The 15,132-nt window shown below is 42.2% G+C and overlaps 1 protein-coding gene across 1 annotated transcript in view; it reads right to left on the bottom strand.

Annotated features, from left to right (window-relative positions):
* The window catches only part of col7a1 (collagen, type VII, alpha 1), a 224,309-nt gene that overhangs the window by 158,109 nt on the left and 51,068 nt on the right, over nucleotides 1–15,132 (bottom strand). The window contains 17 exon segments of the mRNA XM_034166636.1: nucleotides 1,922–2,035; nucleotides 2,333–2,383; nucleotides 2,385–2,408; nucleotides 2,823–2,876; nucleotides 2,972–3,007; nucleotides 3,135–3,206; nucleotides 3,291–3,410; nucleotides 5,054–5,098; nucleotides 5,209–5,235; nucleotides 5,361–5,402; nucleotides 5,935–6,104; nucleotides 6,207–6,350; nucleotides 6,465–6,591; nucleotides 12,193–12,329; nucleotides 12,412–12,561; nucleotides 12,644–12,775; nucleotides 12,923–13,069. Coding sequence (XP_034022527.1) covers nucleotides 1,922–2,035; nucleotides 2,333–2,383; nucleotides 2,385–2,408; nucleotides 2,823–2,876; nucleotides 2,972–3,007; nucleotides 3,135–3,206; nucleotides 3,291–3,410; nucleotides 5,054–5,098; nucleotides 5,209–5,235; nucleotides 5,361–5,402; nucleotides 5,935–6,104; nucleotides 6,207–6,350; nucleotides 6,465–6,591; nucleotides 12,193–12,329; nucleotides 12,412–12,561; nucleotides 12,644–12,775; nucleotides 12,923–13,069 — 1,592 coding nt within the window.

Here is a 15,132-nt window from a genome sequence, read left to right as displayed (position 1 = left end):
GTAAGTTTGGAGGAGATCAGTAATGTATTGAGGGGCAATTCCATTCAAAGCGTTAAAAACAAACAATAAAATCTTAAAATCAATTCTAAAATTAACTGGCCAAGCCAGTCCAAAGATGCAAGAATTGGCATTATGTGATTGCGTTTCCAGGCCCCTCTTAAAAGTCCCGCTGCAGACGGGAAAGTGCTCGCTGGCTGATGCCGAAATAAAGTGCATTACAGTAGTCCAGAGAACTTGAAATAAAAGAGTACACAACTTGTTCAAAAAGGTTAAAAGATAAAAACGGTTTTACCTTTGATAAAAGCCGGAGATGATAAAAGCATGATTTCAAAACACCATTAATTTGTTTGTCAAGTTTAAAGATACTTTATTTATCTGTCTCTGTGGTTAAGTATGTGAACCTCTGTGCTGCTGAGGAATACGAGGTCTATTAGAAAAGAAACCGACAGTTTTATTTTTTTTAAAAACTATATGGATTTGAATCACGTGTGATTACATCAGCCAAGCTTGAACCCTCGTGCGCATGCGTGAGTTTTTTCACGCCTGTCGGTGACGTCATTCGCCTGTGAGCACGCCTTGTGGAAGGAGTGGTCCAGCCCCCTCGTCGGATTTTCATTGTCTGAGACGTTGCTGAGAGACTGGTGCTGTGCTTGATCAAAATTTTTTCAAAAACTGTGAGGCACATCCGAGTGGACACCATTCGAGAAATTCAGCTGGTTTTCAGTGTAAATTTTAATGGCTGATGAGAGATTTTGGATTGTTTCTATCGCTGTAAGGACTTCCCACGGAGCGGGACGTTGCGCAGTGCTCCGAGGCGACGTCGTCATCCTGTTTCAAGCTGAAAACCTCCAAATTTAAGCCTCTGTTGACCCAGGACATCGTGAGAGAATAGAGAACTTTCAGAAGAGGTCAGAATCAGCAGTTTATCTGGACATTCCACTGTTAAAGGAGATTTTTTTTAATGAAAGATGTGCGGACGGATTGGCGCGTCGGCTCGCAGCCGGCGCAGCGCACCCGCCACAGGAAAAACACCTCCGTGTTGATAACCATTTGTAAAATCCAGGCGGCTTTTGGTGACTTTCAGTTGAGTGAGTATCTGAGAAATTGTTTAACAGCAGGGCATGTTCCAACTTGTCCTTAAGGCTTCCAACGGAGGTGTTTTTCCTGTGGCGGGCGCGCCACACCGGCTGCGAGCCGACGCGCCAATCCGTCTGCACATCTTTCATTAAAAAAATCTCCTTTAACAGTGGAATGTCCGGATAAACTGCTGATTCCGACCTCTTCTGAAAGTTCTCTGTTCTCTCACGACGTCCTGGGTCAACAGAGGCTTAGATTTGGAGGTTTTCAGCTTGAAACAGGATGACGACGTCGCCTCGGAGCGCTGCGCAATGTCCCGCTCCGTGGGAAGTCCTTACAGCGATAGAAACAATCCAAAATCTCTCATCACCCGTTAAAATTTACACCGAAAACCAGCTGAATTTCTCGAATGGCGTCCACTCGGATGTGCGAATGACAGGTGTGAAAAAACTCTCGCATGCCCACGAGGGTTCAAGCTTGTCTGATGTAATCACACGTGATTCAAATCCATATGGTTTTTTAAAAAAATAATAAGGTCGGATACTTTTCTCACAGACCTCGTACCTTAAGCCTCAAACTCACAGCGTCACGCTCTCGTTATGTTGCTTGATTTCCATTTAGGCGTAAATGTAAACAGATTAAACCTTGCATGTGTTGCATTGCATGGGCTGAGCTCCTCTTGAGGACATGTTTTACACTGGGCAGCTGAAACGCTGGCCATTCTGGATGGCCCACTGAGCAATAGTTTGTCAAAGTGAGCCAACGTCAACATCTTTTATTTGAAGCTACTTTCTACCTTGTTTTGTAAATTATGTATACGCGTAAAGCACTGAGAAGGATTAACCTTGATGGAGAGGCCTGGTGTTCCCGGTAATCCTGGGCGTCCATCCTGACCTGGTGTCCCTGGAATTCCAAGAGCACCTTTAGCCCCGTCGCTGCCAGGTCGGCCTGGGGTACCCTAAGTATAGAACACCAACACCTCTTAGGAAATGACAGTCAAATACTCTCAATCTCTCTGTTGCATATGAACATTTCTTTACAAGAGAGTGATTATGGCAGTTTGTGTTCATTAACCCTGAAGGCACACTGTGCGAATTTGGCTGAATATGGCCATCTGGATTTTTTTTGGTGATAGTGAAAATCTATTTGTGTCAATTTCTGACCAAGTTGAGCTTGTTGATTTAGTTCGCAAAACCATACTTTTTAAATTGTTTCTGTAAGGAGATTTAATGTCGGCTTTGAGGTTTGTCCTCACCGGTATTCCTGGGACCACCTGTTCTCCTTTCCTCCCTAGAAGACCTCCTCCCGGATACAGATGAGCCTGGCTCACCCTTGAAATATTAGCAAAGACACACTCAAACATGCACCATACATGTTGATTGCATGGGTGGGGAAAACGCCTATGCTATACATGGCATCACTTCATGGTTTGAAATGAAACACCACCAGTCCTCTTAATAGAAAACATACAAATGATTTATAGATGAGTCCTCAGGTTTAATTATTTTGGTTGTAGGGATAGAATATACCTCCTTGATACTGTCAATTGTTATCTAAACACAACACTGAGACACTGCTTTAAGAATTAATATTAAACCAGATTGTTGGTTGGCTGAATTTATTATACTCTGAAACACACATCTACCACTTTGATCTTTATTTTACACTTTGCCTCTAATATTAATATGAAGCTAAAGCTTGTAAAACAGGTGAATAAAAAGGTTATAAATAATGATTTCTTTCACCTTTTCACCTCTGTCACCCTTTGGTCCTTGAGGCCCAGTCGTACCAGACTGACCCTTGAAGAAAACAAAAATTAAAGTATAAGACTGTATTTTATACTTAGATACAGTATAAGAAACTGTGTAGGTCAGGGTAATGGTAGATTACTCACTGGGGCCCCTCTGATACCAGGTAGACCTTGTGAACCCTGTAGGACACAAAAATCATCTTTTTTTCCAACTCTACACTCACCACAGGTGTATTAAACCAATATCGGAATAATTTAATACATAAACAGGTCTGTTTGACCTGTGGATATTGGTCCCTTTACTCACCGGGACCCCTGCTGATCCAGGGGACCCAGGTCGTCCTGGCAGCCCCGGATTTCCATCAATACCAGGAAAACCCTGGACAAAGAATAAACTTCACATTACTTTTCTTTAAATAAATAAATAAATGTGTGTCATATTGTGCATCTATTTTGTACTCACTCTCTCCCCCTTTTCCCCTTTCACCCCTACAGAGGGTTCTGAAGGAATCGATTGACCTGGTGGACCAGGGCGCCCTTCAGGGCCTCTGGGGCCTTCCCTACCAGGCAAACCATTACGACCCTGAATCACAAATGCACAAGCATTAAAAAACATACAGTGAGGAAAATAAATATTTGAACACCCTGTGGTTTTGCAAGTTCTCCCCACTTAGAAATCATGGAGGGGTCTGAATTTTCATCTTAGGCGCATGTCCACTGTGAAAGACTAATCTAAAAAAAGAAAACAAATCCAGAAATCACAATGTATGATTTTTTAATAATTTATTTGTATGTTACTGCTGCAAAATAAGTATTTGAACACCTACCAACCAGCAAGAATTCTGGCTCACACAGACCTGTTAATTTTTCTTTAAGAAGCCCTCTTATTCTGCACTCTTTACCTGTATTAACTGCACCTGTTTGAACTTGTTACCTCTATAAAAGCCACCTGTTCACATACTCAATCAATCACACTCCAAACCTGTCCACCATAGGCCAAGACCAAAGAGCTGTCTAAGGACACCAAGGACAAAACTGTAGACCTGCACAAGGCTGGGATGGACTACAGGACAACAGGCAAGCAGCTTGGTAGAAGACAACAACTGTTATGATTATTTATTAAAAAGTGGAAGAAACACAAGATGACTGTCAATCTCCCTCGGTCTGGGATTCCATGCAAGATCTCTCTTTGTGGGGTAAGGATGATTCTGAGAAAGCTCAGAACTACACAGGAGGACCTGGTCAATGACCTGAAGAGAGCTGGGACCACAGTCACAAAGATTACATTAGTAACACATGATGCTGTCATGGTTTAAAATCCTGCAGGGCAGCAAGGTCTCCCTGCTCAAGCCAGCACATGTCCAGGCCCGTTTGAAGTTCACCAGTGAACATCTGGATGATCCAGAGGAGGCATGGGAGAAGGTCATGTGGTCAGATGAGACCAGAATATAGCTTTTTGGAATCAACTCCACTTACCATGTTTAGAGGATGAGAACAACCCCAAGAAAACCATCCCAACCATGAAGCATGGGGGTGGAAACATCATACTCTGGGGGTGCTCTTCTGCAAAGGGGACAGGACGACTGCACCATATTGAAGGGAGGATGGATGGGGTCATGTATTGTGAGATTTTGGCAAACAACCTCTTTTCCTCAGTAAGAGCATTGAAGATGGGTCATGGCTGGGTCTTCCAGCATGACAATGACCCCAAACACACAGCCAGGGCAACCGAGGGGCTCCATAAGAAGCATTTCAATGTCCTGGAGTGGCCTGGCCAGTCTCCAGACCTGAACTCAATAGAAAATCTTTGGAGGGAGCTGAAACTCCAAACCTGAACGATCAAGAGAAGATCTGTTGGAGGAGTGGACCAAAATCCCTGCTGCAGTATGTGCAAACCTGGTGAAAAACTACAGGAAACGTTTGACCTCTGTAATTGCAAACAAGGCTACTGTACCAAATATTACATTGAGTGTTGAAATACTTATTTGCAGCAGTAACATACAAATAAATTATTAAAAAAAAAAATCATGCATTGTGATTTCCAGATTTGTTTTTAGATTATGTCTCTCACAGTGGACATGCACCTAAGATGAAGATTTCAGACCCCTCCATGATTCTAAGTGGGAGAACTTGCAAAACCGCAGGGTGTTCAAATACTTATTTTCCTCACTGTAATTATTATAAAATATCAATATTTATTTTGACCCAGAGAGGTCAGTGACTCACAGGCTCTCCCTGGCGTCCAGGAAAACCATCTCTACCTCTCTCACCCTGAAGAGTTGGGAAAAAAGAAAAACAAGATGGAAAAACTGACAACAGAACTGCAATCAAACTGTAATAGAACAGAAGTGATAAAAAAGTAATAAAATACATCATTGTACCTTCTCTCCATGTTCTCCCTTTTCACCCTGAATGAAGCAGCAAAAAGTAAGATTTTGAGAAGACAAAGTGCCCTAAATATCATGTGCCTTAATGCTGCTCAATAAAAACATAATAATAATCAAAAACAGTGAACAGTGCAGGAATACCTCACCTGAGGGCACTGAATGGTACACAGTTGTGGACCTGGAAGTAGCTAAATTCAAGAAGCGAAAAAAAGATTATTTTTCCCAATGAATTCCTGCATTGATTGAATTAGATTTTGTGCTATTCCCATCACATTCCAGGACTTTGACACAAAATTCAACAACTTTCATTAGAATCTGTGTCTGTTAACAGCTGATTTGTAAAAATGATGTTTGGAGAAAAGCATAATTTTTATGTTTTGATTATTGTAAATCAGTGTTATGTGATGATTAATTTTTCTTCCCCTGAGTAAAACAACAAATCCCACAACTTCTAAAAACGGAGCCCAGGTAGAGAGATGCCAAATTTCCCCTTTAAATGGTCTTCAAGCACACAACCCACACGTGGAACCTCAGTCTGAGGAACTGTTTTTAGACAGAGTCTCTATATCCTGTTTCTATTCAGGGGCTGCATACCTCCAAGGCTGCATCCCACAAAGATCTGGCCTTTGTGGGATGCAGCCTTGGAGGAGCCTTGGAGTAGTGTGCTTATCGGCAACATGATCAGTAATAGCAGTTTCTAAATAGTGGCGTTGTTCTCACGTCGGGTATCCTGGCAATACCACAGAGTAAGTCTGCCAGATCACTGTGCACAGTTCCCAGCTGTGCTCCATCCTGAGCATACAAGATGTTCTGGGGGCTGCCATCCGTCACAGCCCGCCGCAGCTCCTCAGTGTTAGCCTGTTCTACACCCACTGCTAACACGGTCACACCTACAGGATGCACATGGCAAACAGAATGCATAAGGCCTAACAATACATGCCACCATGTACTGTCCGTTTTCTGTTACCAAGGTGAGTTTACAGCTTGCACACCTGTCGCTCTGAGATTGTTGGCTGCCAGTGTGAGGTTGTCAACAGATCTTTTGTCAGAAATGATGACAACAGCACCAGGTACTTGGGGTCTCCGTCCAGCTGAGGTTGTCAGAAGGAACTGTCTGGTGAATGTCAGCGCCTCACCTGCAGAGGAAGATAAACACATATTCCAACAAAAGACACCCACATTATAACCAGCCACAGACCTTTAGCTCAGTGTGGAAGAGCCAAACAAAGTACAGCAACAACAAAACTTACCAATGTTATTTCCTGGGATTTCATCAAATGGTGTGGACTGGATCTCTTGAAACAGTGTGTCATATCTGTCGTGGCGATTAAGCAGGAACCAGACTTTGGGTCGGTAACTATAAACTACGACTCCCACCTGAAATGAGCACAAACTAATGTTAAACTAGAAGGTGCTCAGGACTTGGCATCACATCTTGTGACCTCAGCATGTATCTATATGCTCATAAAATTTCACCAAGATCCATTCATAACTTCATCATTCAGCGTTCCTAAATCGTTAACACTCTTCTGAATCACAGATCCAGAATATGTTTCAGATCAACTCAGAAATTACATAAATTATTTCACAGTACATTATTTATCTGCTCAGAAAATGCTATCAAAGTTCATTGTTAAATATTTTTTCAACAAAATGTTCCTGAAACATCTTCTGGATCCTGGACCCAAAATGTTTTCTGCATCAAATTAAAAATAAAATCCAATATTTTTCTGTAACACTATTCATCTGCTCACTAAATTTCATCAACATCTTCTCACAGCCTTTTGAGTTCATGTGCAAAAGGTTTTTCTGGATCAAAGTTCCTGAATATATTCCAGATCAAGGAGAGGTGATGGTCTAGTGGTTAAGCGTCGGGCTTGAGACCAGAGGATCCTCGGTTCAAATCCCAGCCTGACTGGAAAATCACTAAGGGCTTTTGGGCAAGGTCCTTAATCCTCTAGTTGCTCCTGGCGTGTAGTGAGTACCTTGTATGGTAGCATCCTGCCATCAAGGTGAATGTGAGGCATTATTGTAAAGCACTTTGAGCGTCTGATGCAGATTGAAAAGCGCTATATAAATGCAGTCCATTTACCATCACCTCCAAAATGGAAGCACTTCTTTTATATACCCCAAGGGTTAGGGTTATCATTTTGAGTTAACCTGCTAAAAGGCAAACATTCAATCAAACAAAGAAAGAGACAGACAATCGCCGGTGAAAACATTACCTCTTTGTCAGAAGTAAATATCAAAATCATTGTGATTCAGTGCAGAACATGAACTGAGCTACAAGAGGCACTCAGACAGTGCAACACCAGGACTTCACATATTTCACAGTGAATCACTGCAACATGTTGTCATGAAGCAGTTCATATGTCATTCCAAAGTCAAGTACAATATTCTTTGAATAACCATCAAATATCCACATGCATGCACGTGCACAAGAAACCTTTCTCATTAAGCATTCAGAAATGATAATGGGGCACCATAGTCTCATTTGAGGGTGGGTGATAAAGGGGTTAAATGAAAGAGCATATGATGCAATAATTGTACTTCTGGGACAGCCATATTGTCATTATTCACATTAAATCTCGCTAAAACCTACTGACAAAACCTCTCCCATTTGCCTTTTCTTCCTTTCTCCACTAGAAACTGAAAAAAGCTGCACTTTTTGCACTGCTTTGGCTACTGCAGCCTAACACAAAACAGTACACTATCTTTCCATGTGAAGTGATTCTGTGGTCGTGTTGTGCACTGGCAGGTTGTCCCCAGAAGTGGTCAAATCCCGTGATATCATGCAGGGGTTCAAATGAGCCTGTGCTGCCCCATTAGGGTGAGAATTAGGGTTACAACAAGAATAAGAGGAATATCCCCCTTTTTTCTGGTTACAAGATCTACCATGTTTATTTATTTTATTTTTTTTGTCATGTGTTCACAGCCACCTGGCTGATGGTTAAGTGGAATATATACATATTTGGGTGCATTACGTTCTGTACGTTTAATTACAAATGCTTACAAATGCTTCAACCTATTCAGCAGAACTACAACATATGGTTCACCTCAATGTTTGATTAATTCTGTTTATCTTTAACTAACCCACAACCCTTCCAACCCTTTTTTGTGAAAAGATTTTTTAACCAGTGGTTAAGCTTTGCAGGACTGTGGTAGAATTACATAAATAATGAGCACATCAATTTTCTGAGTGACATATTTTCTTCTACACAATGCACCTCGTAATATGCCTAAGGCATTTTCTGTTACAAGCAGACAACAGGCTGATTCTTATGTATTTTAACCTGGTAAGTTCAAAAATTGCTGTTGGCGTGCTGTATCGTTACTCTTTCACCTTCTAATTTGCATAAAACAAAATGACCACGCATTTTGTCAAATTTCCTACGTTAACTTGCATTTGCATTAGAAACAGAAATAAAAGTTCTATTCTTGTGTATTTTCATCTGCAGAATTCAAATGTTGTTAGCATGCTGCATCTCTACTCCTTCACTGCCTAATTTGAATAAAACAAAATGGTCCCCCGGTTTTTCACGTTTTCCAAAGGTTTGCTTGTTTTTGCTCAAAAAAGGCAATGAAAACTCTTATCTTTGCGTTTTTTTAACTGCTGAGTTCATAGCTTTTTTTTTTTTATTTGCAAGCTGTATCTTCTCTCCTCCATCCTTAATATGCACGAGCCATCCCTGAACCATGAATCCATGAACCATCTTGAGAACCATACCTAGTTCTCAAGACCAGGCACCTAAGTGTCTCTACTCTTCTTTTTTTTTAGCTTTTTAGATATACTTTAGTATACACTAGTACAGTTCTACCTTAGAATTGGAATGTATAATAGAAGATATACCTTAATGAATTTTCATGAAACAACATGGCCGCCTCCTGTTTTCATACTTTGTAGAAGCTTGTTCTACAAAAGAAACTGATAACAAAACCAATTTTTCCTCATGCCTCTGCTGCACAATCAGGCCTACAAATGCATGTATTTGTCATCTTACTTACACTGTCCTGTTGAAAAACCGTCTCCTGTGGATTTAAAATCACAATATCATTATATTCATTCCTTGATGGCAGGTGAATGACTCTTGTGTATTTTTCATCACAAATGCTGAACAATACATGATAATACTATGTGAAAACCTATATAATTGGCTCAGTGCAGCACAGATAATGTATACAGCTTCAACACCAGAGGGCTACTGCTTTTGACACCAGAGGGCAAGAAGCCAAAATGTCGAATTACGAATGTCATTTTTCTGTCATTCTTGACACATTCCTGACATTCTTAATGTGACTTAACGCATCTGAATATGTTTCTTAATAGTGCGTGTTGGTGCGTGATATTCTTGATATTCGTGGAGCATGTTTTTGCCTGTCAAAAAAATTTTCCACGAATGTCACACACCACCCTCATTTCGTCTCATGTCGTGGAGGTCGCAACTGAGCGTATTGATCCGTCTTGATGAGTATTGATCCTTAATAGAACGTGACAACGTTCGTAGTGGTTCCTGTGATGGTTGTTAGAGCCCAAACCGTCACGCGTTATTACGAAGTGACACGGAAACTGTCAAGTTTTGACACGACTTGTAACACGGCGTCACATTTCACGACGAATCAGTTTTCTGTCACGTGCACAATTAACTCGGCTCCAATGTTGTTCCAAGTTCCTGCTGAAGCTCCTCAGGATGCTCCTGCAGGTGTTCCACCTGCTGTTGTAACCGATGAGCATGAGAAACGAGTCTGATCCAGAGGAGCGAGAGGAGACTCACTTGCAGCCAGACATCTCTGCACCTCCTCCAGTCTGGTGAGGAAGAAGAGCGCGCACAATTAAACCCTGCTGCTGCAAACCGCATTCAGTTTGATTGCTGACACCAAGTCGGCTAAAAGTCTCATTTCAGTGCTCTTCAGCCACACGCTTGAGGTGTTCCACCTGCTGCATGTGCCCTGATGTTTGGGAAATGCACGAGACGAGAACTGCATGAAGCCCCACATCTGCTCTGTCCTCCTCCCTCTCTGCGCCACTCCATGGCACAGAGCCCAATATGCATGCAGCCACAAAGTTCTTCTGAAAAACCGGAGCGATCTGAATTCGGTTGGATGAATATGGGTGTGTGTGTGGAAACAATTCACCTCGTTCACAACGTGACAGAACTTAAGGATGCGCTGTTATGCGCAATAGCGCGCAACAACATGGAACACTATTCTTGACTGTTTGTAATGGTTCCTGATCATTCTCCAGCAACATGTGCCATTAATCGTAACGTGTGGTAACAGGTTGCAGTTCCTGAGGACACCTGACGCCTCTGCCCCGAATCATCACATTCGTGATCAGCGGCCAAGAATGTGTACTTCGTGGCATTTGTGACTTGTCATTGTTATGTGTAAACGCAGCTGGACACAGTAAGAAGACAGCTCTGAAAATATTCAGAGAGCACAAGATGCTCCTAGCAAACATTGGACAGGAACCACTTACTGGGGACTCCGAGGCAAATGCTGGGAAGTTCATAAATCTTGTGTATAGCACTTCTGATGACACCACTTCTGATGACACCAGTGCTAGGGTCACTCTGTTCAAGAAGAGAGTGAAGCAAGAGCTGTAGCCACCAACAACTGATGCAGCACAACTTCACATCAAAAGGAGCCATCATCAGGCAGCATCTTGGCTGCAAGCATTTCCTAAAGTTCCACCAGCAGTTGGCATGGGCTGGGAGTGGAAAAACAGACAGTTAGTGCCAACTCTGCTCACATTACCCCCCATACCAGAGTCCTGCTTGCAACTGGTGAGCTGTGGTTGCACATCTGGCTGTTTCTGTCATCACTGCAAATGCAGGAAATCTGGCATGCTTTGCTGCGGGTCATGTAAATGCATCTCTAGCTGCTGCAATGTGGATGCATCCTAGAGTGTGTTTATTAGTATGTTTCTGTCAATGCAGAAATTGGTATATTATATATTGTTATGTATAAGACTGTACATTCTTCATATTAGTGTAGGGTTAGGTGTTACACTACAGTAGTGTTGTTTTCAATGTTCATGTTAGACTGTCTGTATTATGTATCAGGTAGTTTAATGTTCATGTTAGACTTAAGGAGCATTTGTATTATTTATGTAATAAATAATACAAATGCTCCTTTGTATTATTTGCTCCTACAATGCTCCTTTGTATTATATGTATTAATAATAATTCAAATAATACAAATACAAATAGTATTAGAACAGTTTACCCACATTTGACCTTTAGAGACATGCATATTTTTCCAAGAAATATGTTTATTTCAAACTATCATTCTTTTTTTACTTCATTTTGCTCATTTGCTTGCCTTGGTCAAATCAAAGATGACTTACTTTTTTAGCTGTAACAATACCAGGCAGTCACTAAATTATTATTTTTTATTTTTTGCTAATTATGGGGTGAAGGAGTAGGGATACAGCTTTCCAACAACAATATTTAAATTCAGCAGGACAAATGACATAGAAATATAAGTTGTACTTTCTCATCCAAAGCAAATAGCACCACACTTCTGACAAATTTGATGAAGTGAGTGGCCATTTTGTTTTATGCAAATTAGGGGTGAAGGCGTAAAGATACAGCTTCCCAACAACATAATTGAACTCAGCATGTCAAAATACATAGAAGTTTTGTTTTCTCTTCTAATGCAAACGCAAGCAGCTTTTGAAAAGCTTCATGAAATGACTGGCCATTTTGTCTTATGCAAATTAGGGGTGAAGGGGTAAAGATACACCTTGCCAACAACAATATTTGAATTCAGCGGGGCAAAATGCACAGAAAAGGATGTTTAGTTTGCTTTTATAGTACATATACAGCCAAAATTGTGGAAATTTTGATGTAATTGGTGGCCATTTTGCTTTATGCAAATTAAGGGTTGAAGGGGCACTTTATACAAGCTTCTTTTCTGAAAATGGAACCTTACTAGAAACTGCGTCCTGTTCTCATATGTCAGTGTTCAGAGCAGTACCTGTGAGTCTCGGGGTCCAATGGTGCTCAGTGAACCTGCTGCACTTGTAAGGAGTGCACGCAGAGGTTCTGCGAGTCTGAGCCGGTCAGTAGATGCCGGCACCAGAAATACAACATCAAGACGGCCGCCTACGCACACTGTGTACAGAAATGTGAGGCCGAGTAAGGCATCAAAACATCTATAGAGTCAGCATGGAAAGGAAATGTGTTGGTGTGTTACCGGTGCGTTCGCTCAAAGATGTCTCAGCTCCCAGCCCACTAGCAAAGGTTGGCTGGACAGTAAAACGATACTGACGACCCAAACGTAGCCCGGTCACCTGGTAGGAGCTGGCTGAAGCAGGAAGTGTAACGGACAGCCTTTGTCCTGAATCTGAGTTACAGAAAGAGTTAAAATGAAGAACTGTTTAGTTGATCATTTTTAAAGGAAAAAAACCTATAACCATGTTTTTCACCGGTTTCGTCTTTCCAGCTCAGGATGTACCCTGTGGCACCGGGTAGAGGCGTCCATCCCAACCGCACAGAATTCTGAGTAATCTCAGCCGCTCGCAAATTTGTGGGAGGCAGTAAAGGGGGATCGACACCAGCTGTGATCACAATCAGCACATAGACAAGTATTTTATTCATTTCTTTACTGTACAATTTATCTGTCAAAATGTCAGTATATCATATTAAGTTCTAAACACTGGCAGAACATACAAAGCAGAGTGCTGAATGTAACCGACAGGACTCACGTGTGGTGATTCTGACAGACACGGGGTTTCCCTCTCTGTTCTGGACTAAAGCCATGACCCGTACTTCGTACTGAACTCCAGGGTCCAGTTGTTGTAAATCCACTGCTGTCACATCTCCCCCGACCAGCTGACTCCTCTCCTCACCACCTACAGCAGCACAAACCACTGAATAACACAATCTGTCTGCCAAAAAAACACACATATGATACATGTGCCTTGTTTGTCATTTTGTGCATAGATTTCATAAGCAATCATTCGTTAGGGCCCCTTCACACGTAGTACAAATACAAGTAAGTACAAATCAGGACAAATGACAGCGGAACAGCTCGTATGAGCAAACCACAAAAACATCCAGCCGACGGACAGACGTGAACAATCCTGCTGCAACGGTTTCATGCACACGACGGTGTCATACACGAGCATGCAAGACACCATCGTGTATGCTCGTGCACGACAGCATCGCAGCGGGAACACAATGTGAGCAGCTGGAGCATGTGTAACTACATCGCGTAGCTGCTGTGAAAAAAACAAACAAACATGCTGCCCATGGGATTCCAACCTGCAATTTACAAAAGCTCTGATTGTCAGCCAGAAACTTTACCACTGCGCTACCATCACTGGCCTGGAAAAGGTGCGAAAAAGAAAATGTCTGAAATCAACAAGGAGATGGACATATTTAAAAAATATATGTATATATATATATATATATATATATATATATACGAGGGCTGTCAATAAAGTAACGGTCCTTTTTATTTTTTTCAAAAACTATATGGATTTCATTCATATGTTTTTACGTCAGACATGCTTGAACCCTCGTGCGCATGCGTGAGTTTTTCCACGCCTGTCGGTGACGTCATTCGCCTGTGAGCACTCCTTGTGGGAGGAGTCATCCAGCCCCTCGTCGGAATTCCTTTGTCTGAGAAGTTGCTGAGAGACTGGCGCGCTGTTTTATCAAAATTTTTTCTAAACCTGTGAGACACATCGAAGTGGACACGGTTCGAAAAATTAAGCTGGTTTTCAGTGAAAATTTTAACGGCTGATGAGAGATTTTGAGGTGATTCTGTCGCTTTAAGGACTTCCCACGGTGTGAGACGTCGCTCAGCGCTCTCAGCCGCCGTCGTCAGCCTGTTCAAGCTGAAAACCTCCACATTTCAGGCTTTATTGATCCAGGACGTCGTGAGAGAACAGAGAAGTTTCAGAAGAAGTCGGTTTCAGCATTTTATCCGGATATTCCACTGTTAAAGGAGATTTTTTTAATGAAAGACGTGCGGACGGGTCCGCGCGTCGGCTCGCAGCCGCCGCGACGCTCCGCCACAGGAAAAACACCTCTGTTGGAAGCCTTAAGGACAAGTTGGAACATGTCCTGCTGTTAAACAATTTCTCATATACTCACTCCACTGAAAGCCATCAAAAGCCGCCTGGATTTTACAAATGGTTATCAACACGGAGGTGTTTTTCCTGTGCCGCCGCACCGCGTCGGCTGCGTCCCGACGCGCGGACCCGTCCGCACGTCTTTCATTAAAAAAATCTCCTTTAACAGTGGAATATCCGGATAAAATGCTGAAACCGACTTCTTCTGAAACTTCTCTGTTCTCTCACGACGTCCTGGATCAATAGAGCCTGAAATGTGGAGGTTTTCAGCTTGAACAGGCTGACGACGGCGGCTGAGAGCGCTGAGCGACGTCTCGCACCGTGGAAAGTCCTTAAAGCGACAGAATCACCTCAAAATCTCTCATCAGCCGTTAAAATTTTCATTGAAAACCAGCTTAATTTTTCGAACCGTGTCCACTTCGATGTGTCTCACAGGTTTAGAAAACATTTTGATCAAACAACGCGCCAGTCTCTCAGCAACTTCTCAGACAAAGGAATTCCGACGAGGGGCTGGACGACTCCTCCCACAAGGAGTGCTCACAGGCGAATGACGTCACCGACAGGCGTGGAAAAACTCACGCATGCGCACGAGGGTTCAAGCATGTCTGACGTAAAAACATATGAATGAAATCCATATAGTTTTTGAAAAAAATAAAAAGGACCGTTGCTTTATATATATATATACGAGGTCTATATATATATATATATATATATATATACGAGGTCTATTAGATAATAAACCGACCCTTTTATGTGCGATTACACCAATCATGCTTGAACCCTCGTGCGCATGTGTGAGTTTTTTCACGCGTGTCGGTGACGTCATTTCCCTGTGG

The sequence above is a fragment of the Thalassophryne amazonica genome, chromosome 3 (genome assembly GCF_902500255.1).
Source record: "Thalassophryne amazonica chromosome 3, fThaAma1.1, whole genome shotgun sequence".
NCBI lineage: Eukaryota > Metazoa > Chordata > Actinopteri > Batrachoidiformes > Batrachoididae > Thalassophryne > Thalassophryne amazonica.
The sequence above is the reverse complement of the archived record's forward strand: the minus strand, read 5'-3'. Positions and strand labels throughout refer to the sequence as shown.